The 11,030-nt window shown below is 36.4% G+C and overlaps 1 protein-coding gene across 7 annotated transcripts; it reads left to right on the top strand.

Annotated features, from left to right (window-relative positions):
- Positions 1–3,221: 3,221 nt before the first annotated feature.
- On the top strand, positions 3,222–10,779 carry LOC114722971 (transcription factor TCP2). Of its 7 annotated transcripts, none has more exons than XM_028909097.1 (5): positions 3,222–3,510; positions 3,691–3,775; positions 4,320–4,484; positions 4,600–6,354; positions 10,559–10,779. In XM_028909097.1, the coding sequence occupies exon 4, from the start codon at positions 4,940–4,942 to the stop codon at positions 6,308–6,310; it is 1,371 nt and encodes a 456-aa protein (XP_028764930.1). In that variant the 5' UTR covers positions 3,222–3,510; positions 3,691–3,775; positions 4,320–4,484; positions 4,600–4,939; the 3' UTR covers positions 6,311–6,354; positions 10,559–10,779. The 7 variants fall into 7 exon arrangements, with proteins under 7 accessions (XP_028764930.1, XP_028764929.1, XP_028764932.1 ...); XM_028909096.1 differs by having other exon boundaries at positions 4,597–6,354; XM_028909099.1 differs by having other exon boundaries at positions 3,222–3,609; positions 4,597–6,354.
- The last annotated feature ends 251 nt before the right edge of the window (positions 10,780–11,030 follow it).

Raw genomic sequence — 11,030 nt, 5'->3', positions numbered from 1 at the left:
TCTCAGACAAAAGTTATAAATTATAAATATCAACGGGGGAAGCAAGGAGATATGCACCATCTCGTACGGACATTTTCATCCTTTTATTCCTTCCCCCTTAATTAATTCATTAATTAATTTTTGCTCTTAAATCTCTCCCCTTTATGACCCCCACTTTGGGTGCCCATAATGCACATTGGACAGTCCCACTGTGTTGCTGTGCATTTCTATCATTACCCTCCAATTTATCGTTTTCATCCCTCAAATAAATTTATTAATTATAATAAAAGTGACCTAATCTTCTCAAAATATCCTTACATACATGACATTAGATCATATACTGTCTTTGGTCCTTAATATATAAAATCTACTTAACTAAATTTAGTATATTAGGAGGTTAATTAAATTGGTTAATTATAATAAATATGGTATCATTTCTCTAAAATACCTCTATGTAACATTATGTTATATATATATATTAGTTTTTAAGTTTGGTAAATTAGTATGAAAAAAATGATCAATATAAGAGACAGAATGAATTGTTATCTTGTATTCAAATCAAATTTAGTCCTCCAATTAGCTCCTATTAATGATGGGATGGAGTACCAATTCATAAGTTAGTAAATTAGTTTGAAAAAAATGCTAAATAGGAAAGATAAAGTGAATTGAAATTTTATATTAGAATTAAATCTAACTCTAGCTAGCTCTCATATGAGGATAGGAGGAAGCACTGCTTATTTTTTCTCTCTCTCTTTTTTAATTTGCTTATCTTGCATTTTAAATTAATCAGGGGCCTTCAACTTTTACCACAATTCCATTGTGGTGAGATGAATACTATAAATTCAAGGTTCAACACAAGTTGCAGGTCATTATGACACGATACCTTTTAAATTTGGGTATATAGTATGTTTATTTTCTTAAATTTATTACCATTTCCATATTTGTTGTCGTGTAAAAATAAACTCAATTCCACAGATATAAGTGATAAACAAATAATAATGAAATTCACCAATACATATTATTCTGCATATTTAATCACTAATCAGATTGAGGAGAGAAAAAGTGAAAAACTAAATGATCAGCTGCTCGTAGTATAAAGTGGGACATAGGTTTGAAAAAGATGGCAAGTGTCTTCAAATTAATCAGATATTATAAAGGATATCTAGTTGTCTAATCGTGCATGGGAGCCAAATGAACTACCTCGGAATATTTAGGTGAGCGCCCACAGATACAATTATTTTTAACTTCCTTTGATTCTAAACACAGGACGTATTTAGTTAGGGTGTTTGTTTTGGTCATTTTACGTGTAAGATCTGAATCCATTTTATTTCTTAAATTTAAAAAAAATTTCAAACTATCCCTATTAATTAAGTATATTAAGAAAGGTTTAATTTTTGCCAACTGAGTACTGATTAAATAGAATATTTTAGGAAAGTCAATTATATTAGAGTTGTCAAATTGTTACAGTAGTAGCTGTTAGAATTGAGATGTTATGTATGATAAAAGTGCATATATATAGTAGAAAACAAAAACAAAATATGTACATACAAATTCATATATCCATCCACCTTAACCAGGAGAAAACAACTGGCCGAGCTTCGAACTTTTGCCCAACAAACATTAAAGGAGCCTGTATATGCATATGAGCTTGCCTGCAAAAGTTGTTGTTTTCATTTATTTGGGTGTCATCATTCATGAGAGAACTGATTCCTTCAAAGCCAAACAAAGTAGCAGCTGCCTTATCTAATCATGTTGCCATTTGGACTCCCAACTGAAACTCGTTTGACATCTACTACTCGCTTCATAATATAGGAGTCAGGTGAGAGTTGTATTCGATTCTAATTATGAAATCTTAATTTACTATGTTTTTCATATTTATCATTCTTTTACGCTGATTTACCTAATGACTTAATTATAATAAGATATATAATCTAATATTACAGGGTTATAATTTATCAATTTTGTTGTAATCAATTAATTAATTTTTTTAAATATTTATCCAAATCAATTAAGTAGTTATTATATTAAATTATTAATGATAAGAGAAAGTGTAATTTTTTAATCGTCTTTCCCGTTCATTCAATTTATTCATTCAATCTTACGTTATGCAGCATAAAAGCTAGAGATTGAATTCACAAGGTATAATAAAAATACAAATAATTTAATTATGTAATTCAATGTTGTAATACTTGTGTACCTGTTTGCGAAAATAATCATCATACGAAATTAAATTTTACAGGACATATAGTTAGCTGATCTTGATATCATTAATGTTGGTGTTTGGTCACCTTTTGTTGTTTGTTTATTTTTCTTAATTCCGTGGTCGTAACGGTCCACTTGCTGGATAAATATAAACAATCGTGAATGAATTGATACTTTACGATGGTTGTTATTATTATTATTTTTTAAACAAAAAGCTAACAAGAAACTTTTTAGAGTTTAGTTTTATATTTGCTGTTTATACTTTGTTCTCTGTGTGAAAGAGGCTGAAACTTGAAGGAAATGTGAATGGGATTGAGAGCAGTACAAAACTACAAATGGAAGTACATGCTAAACCAGCATTTCGTAAAACTTATTTTCCCTTTTTTCCCCTCTGGTTCTTCTTCTTCTTCTTCTTCTTCTTCTCAGTTCTCATTGGTTGTGCTACGTAGGTTCTATTGGAGTTTTAAATCATACTGGAAAATTATTAATCCATCAGAAATGACATAAGTTAATTAATCATTCACGTTTTTATCAAATCTGGAGAAAAAAGAAACTTTGCTGAAATCACAAGAGTATCCACGCCGTATAAGATCCAGCCTATAAGAAGCCAAATGTATTTGGAATGAGGCCAAATTAAAGGATTAAGAAAAAATGAATATTAAGAACGAGGTCAAATTATTGTTGTTTGACGTCATTTGATTTTGTTCCCTAATTTTCTAAATTTTATTTGATATACTAATTTGAACTTGAGTTTCATTTTTGTTGTAATTAAAACTTTTTTTGGCCTTGGATGTAATTTAAAGTAGGAATATATATATATATATATATAGAGAGAGAGAGAGAGAGAGAGAGATTTATTGGTGCAGTGCTATTGTGTTGTATATAATTGACATAACATAGTCATACAGCTTACGATAGGGATGGAGGAGGGAGGGAAGGTAAATGAGTAAATATGAGAAAAAGCAAGTGCAATTGTGAAACAGTAGACCTACATAAGCATCGGAACGGCGTAGTGTCTGGCTTCTCCCGATAAGCCCGCGCATTGTTCCGCCGGAAAAGAACTGAACAACCCAACTAGCTCCTCCTCCTCCTCCTTCCTTCCTTCCTTCCTTCTGTCTGCTCCTCAGCTTAGGGCACTTTTTGAGCAACCTGCTTTTTCCCTCAAAACCACCCAATTCCTCTCTATACCTGGGTTATTTTCCCTCCCTTTCTTTCTGTTTCTCACCCACCAAACAACGAACCCTAGAACATCCTTCTACCCTCTCCCACCTTTCTTCCTTTAATTTTACTACTGTGCATATTTACGTGCTCAGAGAGAATAAAGCAACTGTAAGTGTTAATCAAACTCTAAGTTCGCTTCAAAAAAGCATAATTTCCCACGCTTTGGTTGTGTATTTGAGGTCTCTTGTCTATTGGACACGCATAAGGGTGAGAGTTAGATTCTTAAAACAAGTAGATAATTAAATAAAAAACTAAAAGACTGAACTTTTTTCTGTGGTGTATTTAAAGGCACACACTTGGGAAGCAAGGAAGACCATTTGGGAAATTCAGGAGAGCAAGAAGGAGCTTAGTTCCTGAAAGTCAGGCACAAAAGGTTGTTCTTGTCTCCCTACCCTTCCAGTCTCTTTCATGCTTTTCTCTAGTTTCTCCTACTGATTTTCATTCAAGTCTACATGAATTTTAAACTGACATGGCTATTTTTTGCGTTTGTTTTTGTGGGGGAAAGAAAGAAATGAGGGCTGATCTGAGAGTAGAATGTCTTTCAGGTAGCCAAAATTTGGAGGCTTCCATATTTTTGTTTCGTTTTAATTCATATGTAAGCAACTCCGGGTGCACAGATCTGTGAGCTGCGGATTGTCTTTAGTATTGTGTAATCCCACTGGGTTTTGAGAGCTTAACATCTCAGACTCCGAACCAACATTGCTGAACATAATGAAGCTTAACAAAATGGGAGAGTTTTTAGTCATTTTCTTTTAAAATTCTGCAGAGCAGTTTAATAATTAGCAAATATCGGTTTACCAAGTGAATCGTAATATGTCAACTAAGTCTTTAAGCCATGAAGCTTGAGTTATTTTCGTAGCTACACTCCGCGAGATATATTCGAATGTCAGAATGAAAGAAATCCTTATGCACTGCAGAAGTTAAAAGGGTTGGCTCAGTTAAGTGAATCATCTACAATTTTTTCTCCATAGCTTAAAAAGAAAGCAGAATGTCAGATCGTAGTAGGCTCCCGAGCTCAAGTTTTTAGTAGAAGTTAGATTTTAATGTGCTAAACATACTCAGATCTTCTCTGCTGAGAATGTGTACGTATTAAGCATTTGCTGCTATTTTTTTTCTTTTTCTTCCTTGCTTTTTTATCTGATGATATATTTTTCTTGTAATGGGGGTTTGTGGGTGGGTTGTTTCTGGGTTTAGCAGGAGCTGAGGCCGAGGCTCTGAGACCTACTCAGTCTTTGCCTTTGAAAGCATTTCTGCAAACTGCAAAAAGCTTAAACGGAGGCCCCTGACTTGGACGGTGATATATCGGAGCGCTAAAAAAAGTTCTCTTATCTGTCTACAGAGTACTCTCTGAATCATCGTCATCAATGCAAAGGACATAGCAACCCTACCCTGCGCTAGCTCTAATCACACATTCACTCTCTCTCTCCCCATATAATTTCTGTGAATATTTCTCTCTCTACCTCTATAGAAGTGTAGGGAACAGAAGGGAAATAAGGTTCAAGCTCGAGCTTTTGTGTGGAAAAGGCATGATTGTGGTATGGAGGAGGATGCGATTCAAGCACAAGCGTGTAAATTCGCTAGAGTCGGAAATGGCAGAAACGACTTCAACAGGATAGGTTCTAGAGGGAGCGAGCAATGGCCAGACGGCGAAGAAGACGGAGAGCTGTTGAGAAGAGGGGGAGTTGGCGACGTCAGCTCGAATCGGTTCCATAGCTGGCACCACCATTCTTCAAGAATCATTAGGGTTTCTCGAGCATCTGGAGGGAAAGACCGGCACAGCAAGGTCATGACTTCAAAGGGTTTAAGAGACCGAAGGGTCAGGCTCTCGGTCACCACAGCAATCCAGTTCTATGATCTTCAAGATCGGCTTGGCTATGACCAACCCAGTAAAGCTGTGGAGTGGCTGATCAAAGCAGCTGGTGACGCCATTTCTGAGCTTCCGTCTCTGAACAACACATTCCCTGATAGCCCAAAGCGGCCAAGCGATGAGAAAAGAGGGGGTGTCGGAACAGTACAAGGGTTTGATGCAGCTCATGCTGAGGTAGGTGGTGAGGGTGATTATCATCAGACTCAAAGTCAGAACCTTTCTTTGTCTAAGTCTGCCTGTAGCAGCACTTCCGAGACAAGCAAAGGCTCCGGCTTGTCCCTCTCAAGGTCTGAGATTCGAGTAAACCGTGTGAAAGCCCGAGAGAGGGCAAGAGAGAGAGCAGCAAAAGAGAAGGAGAAAGAGAACACTGCCCATCCCCACAATAATGTGAATAACCCCATTTCTCAAACTGCTTCTTTCACCGAGCTTCTCACGGGGGGGATTACTAGTACGGTTCCTTCCACCACGAGTCCCACCGGTGATGATCATCATGAGACTAATTTGTTCAACAAGGCAGCGAGACAGCAATGGTGTACAACACCCATGGACTACTTCAACTCAGGCCTTGTGGGGAATCCCTCTATTAGAACTCATAATCAATCTTCAGGGTTTTCAGGACAAATCCAATTGGCAAACTCTTCCCTTCCCCTTCAGGCACTGTCTGTTTCTCCATTCAGTGTGGGGGGCGAAAATCACTCAGATCAGCTGCAGCATTTCTCATTCATGCCTACTGACCATCTCATACCTGGCGGAAGCAGTGACTACAACTTCAACTTCACCATCTCTTCTTCTGCAGGCCTAGCTGGTTTCAACAGGGGGACCCTTCAGTCCAATTCACCGTCTGTTTTGCCTCACCCTCTTCAGAGGTTTTCTACTCCTGTAGACGGATCCAATCTACCTTTCCTCATAGGAGCTGCTGCTGCACAAACCATGGAGAATCACCACCACCACCAGTTCCCACCTGGATTTGATGGCCGTTTGCAGCTACGTTATGGCGACGTAACCCGCCATTCTGACCACAAGGGCAAAGGCAAGAACTGATGTCTGCCGTCGACACACCACATTGCCCTTGCTACATCTTCCTGGTAATTTTCCCAAAATCCAAATCATCTTTATTTAATTAATTTTCTCATTTCCCTTTATATTATACTGATTTATTAACGTACGTACATCACCCTTGCATTTTTTTGCCCGTTTCTGGGCCAGTTGGTGCATAACTCTCGTTTGTAACATAGAGGACACAAAATTTGAATGTCTTTTCATTAAAAAAACTTTTTTGATATCCGTGTTGTGTGCATTGTGCAATACCATGAGGAATGAGCCGTTTACTTTCTAGGTAATCATACCGTTGGCCATGTATATATATTTTATGATGGGTGATATCTGTTTTATATGCTGTCTCTTGAGATGATTCCTGCGTGGATTGTCGTGATCAATATTGGCTGGTTGTCTCCTGGTTTTGCACTAGGGTTGATTCCTTGCTCTGTAGCAAATGCGGTGTCCATGACAGGTGTAAGCTTATGTGTAGTGAAAACCCTGTCCAGGGCCGTTGAGTGGGGTCTAGTTGGAAAGTGTGCAAAAACCAGAGCTTAAAAATAGCTTTACAAATCACAATGAGGGTCGAAAGAGCAGCTTTATAATCCCTATCCTACTTATTTTTTCTGACTCCCAAACGGCACTGAGGAAGGGTCTGTCGACAAGACGTGAGAATCATAAATGAAGGACTTCTCTTTTTCCATATGATATATGGTGAAAGGTCCATGCACGTAGGCATGCTTGACTTGACTCCTTGAGCATCAAAGAGACAGGTGTACTGTTCTTAGTCTTGGGTAGAAATTATTACGAGGGAGAATTGCGAGTACAGACAATAGGTTATCAGCACTGACTCACCCAGACCCCTGCATTAGGGTCGCTTTAGCTGGAACTACTCACTTCATGACATCCTTGTTTGAAATTTGAATTGTCCATGTGGTACATCACTGAAAACTTATATTTATAATGCCATACAAGTACATATGCTTTTTTGTCCAACTCGGGAAGAAAACAATTTGAAAACTATTTAAATGCTTTAAACAAGTTTGATCATGTGCTGCTATAAAAAACAAGAATTAAACATTTCTGACAATCAAGCTCGCATCGGAGAGAATTTTTAACACAACTTTTGAATTTGATCCAACAGGAAACTAAGTCCAGATTCTCAGAAAATAAGTTCGGACACAAGGAGTAGTATGTTTTCTATGTTGATTCAGATTTCATTTGGATAGTCTATTGTATATGATTTTTTTTTTTTTGAGATTTTTTATACTTTTATCTGAAAGCTGCATCAAATAGAAATCGTTTTGTTGCCACAAACTACTTTAGAAAAATATAATAGAAAATTTAAGCATTTAAATATAGAATTTGGGCTGTCCAAATTTCTAAATCGATTATTGAAATAACATTACATTAGTGTGGCCGTTTTGTTTCGACAGCAATTATTTTGACCAATACGCTTCAACAGAGACAAAGAAAACCATACTCATATCATATATTCAAATATGTTATTATTCATTAATTGATTCATTTATAAATCTTGTACTAAATAGACAAACAAATTATGTTACCGAAATAATTTAAATTAAATATTATGTTACTAGTCGGGATGTTTTAGACATATTTCCCAATAGAGAAAATTGGGTTTTAGTTATTGAACGAGATATTTGATTAACAATTTATTTTAAATTTCGTTGACAAAGCATAATAGATCATATGTTAACTCCATTTAGTAAGAGTAGTTGTATCCAATTGGATATTATTTAATCTTGATAGAGTTGAATCCGGTGTCCACGCCTATTGAGATTACTAACTTGTAAGGACAAACATAAAATCATCCATCAACATTGAATAAAAAAAATCTATAATAAGTCACGATGTTCATAATAATCATGAATAGTTTGGCTTATTTACAATTTTGTTCGATGCACTTGAAAACATGTTTAGTCGTACCCAGTGATTTTGGATGCAATATAAACCCAAAACCTTAAACTAAATTGCCCCGTTTAGATTAACTATATAAATATAGAAATCAGTTGTTTTGTTTTAAAATAAATCATTTGTTTTGTGTAAGGCATACCAGTTGATCATTAACTCTCCGCGAAGAGACATGGCTGTTTGTCCCACCCTGTCTTTGTATTGAATGTCACAAGCTGCCTTTCATGCATGATGTAAGAACCTTGCACAACTTGCTCTTTTATTTTCTGTGAATCCCCATCAATTGGTTTAAGTTGGCTGCCATATGCTAGGGAAGGGATATAGTTCTGCATTGCACTCTCGCACGTAGCTCATTATTGGAAGAGGAAAGAGAACCGCACAGTGAATGATTGTTTTACATGTTTTGCAATGCCACATCTCTGCATAGATTTAGTCATTTTCGGGTAGTCTCTAGCATATGGTCATGCCAACGAAGGGAACAAAAAAGGAAGCCAAAAATCGAGGAGAAAAAAGTGACCTAATTAACTGTTCGTGTCATGAACTGAGGTCTAAACTAAGGGGGAAATGCTTGATCATGAAGTCGGTTTAGGACAAATTTGACCTTTGAACTTTCCTAGTATACAAATACATAGATTGAATGAGTGATAATGAGCATAGATCTCATTCAGATTGATGACTGTCAAGGAGGGGGAAAATTTATATTAGTATTACTGTTCAGAATGAAGATGACCATGGATATTAGGCACATCTAGCTACTTCTTTGCAGAAGCCTAAGTTTTATATTTCACAATTACTTGTATTATTTCCATTCTCTTCTTGAGATATACAATATAATCAGCATGGTCTCTTTTTTTTTCGTTTTGGTTAACTAATAAGAAGGTTTTACTTTGTAGCAACCGGATTTGCGGTAGGTCCCGCAATCACATCAAGTTGTTAATTTGACTGTATGTGTGAAAAAGACATGGGATAAATTTTGGGTCGATTTCTTAAGTCAACCATCTATATCTTAGGCGAGCCTTATGTTCGACTTTACGATTATACTCACCAGTCTAGTTGGGGAATGGTTGGAGGGGGCAAGGGCTTTGTGGGATGGTAATGCATGAGAACTGATAGAGGAACTAACATATACGTAGTCGTCGTATAGTTATTTTGGCCTCTGGTTGTTTTAATCTGGGAATGAGCAACACAGTTGAATTTTTGAATGTGAAGCATGTTATGTTAACTCTGCATTTAGCAGTCATTTTGGACTCTGGTTCTTCACGTGCGTTACTTACTATGTATTGGCAAATGGGAAACCTAGCAATTGAACCCAAAAAGCGAAATTCTAGCCTTACGAATATTTCTGTAACTAGATGTTAACAAATTATGCTCTGAGTCCAGCTTATTAAGAAAATATTAGCGAAAAGCATTATAAAGTTTCGACAACCGTTTAAAGAGTAAGCTGCTATAGAAGTGCACCAGGTTCTGAGAGGCATGTATATATATCAAGCCCAGATTACTGTAGAAGCAATTCTAAATTCCTTCGAAGCAAATTACCATGATATTTTAGTATATATGACACCACCCTAGTGATGGTTGTAATAGGATTTCGAAACTCAGTTAGCCATCCAAATTATACCATCGATATTATTTGGTACATTTGAAGTAGTTGACGGATACACCGAAAGATCCAAGTGATTTTCCCTCTGGAGACAGAAGGCATAGATTCATATTTCCTTGAAACTCAATCTCTATTGATTGTTCCGCCTTTCCGAAATGAAGAGAAGAACCTGATTCAAAGATTTTCTAGAACTTTCTGCTATATATTATCATTGTCATCCTTACTATGTGACATGAACTGCAAGAAATATAAGAGGACACCGTAGAGGACACTGTCACGCGTAAACTTCATAAAAAGCTTTTTATTTTGACATATCTTTGCAGTCCCACTTAAAGATATCCATCTGTAAACAGAAATCACTCGAAATGGGTTTGTACCTTCACATGTAAGCATTTTTGTTCAAATCTTAGATGTCAGTCCCCTGCAAATAGAAAAGGAAATAATTATCTTCCAAGTCAAACGGCTTCATCAAATTTATAGAGAGCTCATGACTCATCTAGCAGAAAAATTATATTTGTTCAAGTTTTCGAGTACTCATGGTTTTTTAGCATCCGGGAACATCTATACATCGATGGCTGATTCTTGCTCGTAAATGTTTAATCTGATCTTTCACCTTCTAAAGATAAACAACATATAGATGCTAATAGGTGTGATTTGCAAGTACTGTGTACGGATTTCCCTTTTGATCATATTCATTGTTCTGGGTTTATTTGATGCAGGACACCAAGGGAAAGAGTTCTAGTAGCAAGTTGTGTCTGTAAGCTTGGCCTTGGACACATGGGATGGTACGTTGTTTGTGATCAAGTGTGGGTATTTAACTTGGACCAATTTGAAGTCATTCATTTTACATTCGGTATTTAAGTATATATCGGTCTGAGCATGCAGATCATTTTGTATGTTGATGGAATGTTAAAAGAACATGATTGAACCTGTTTGCTCATTCTCTGGGTTCTTGCAAGTTAATTTTGGGATTGTCTATATACCATATTGGCTTCGGAAAGGCCCGGGAATTAGTTTGCTAATGGTGCTGCAATTCGTCAGCCTTCGACACAGTATAAACCCAAATGCAATCCGATAATCATAAATTTAATGTCATTTCTCTTCCCAAAAAATATTGTGTTATTTAACCACACAGACTTCGACTATATAATATGTTGTATGAGATCAAGTAGTAAATCCAGTTGAGATTTG

Source organism: Neltuma alba, unplaced genomic scaffold, assembly GCF_004799145.2.
Source record: "Neltuma alba isolate B1F8T4 unplaced genomic scaffold, ASM479914v2 tig00012116_pilon, whole genome shotgun sequence".
Taxonomy (NCBI): Eukaryota; Viridiplantae; Streptophyta; class Magnoliopsida; order Fabales; family Fabaceae; genus Neltuma; species Neltuma alba.
This window is presented reverse-complemented; position numbering and strand designations above follow the sequence as displayed.

Bases quoted from the DNA above. Each gene is read 5' to 3' on its own strand.
- LOC114722971 (XM_028909100.1), top strand. From the start codon at position 4,940: ATGGAGGAGGATGCGATTCAAGCACAAGCGTGTAAATTCGCTAGAGTC.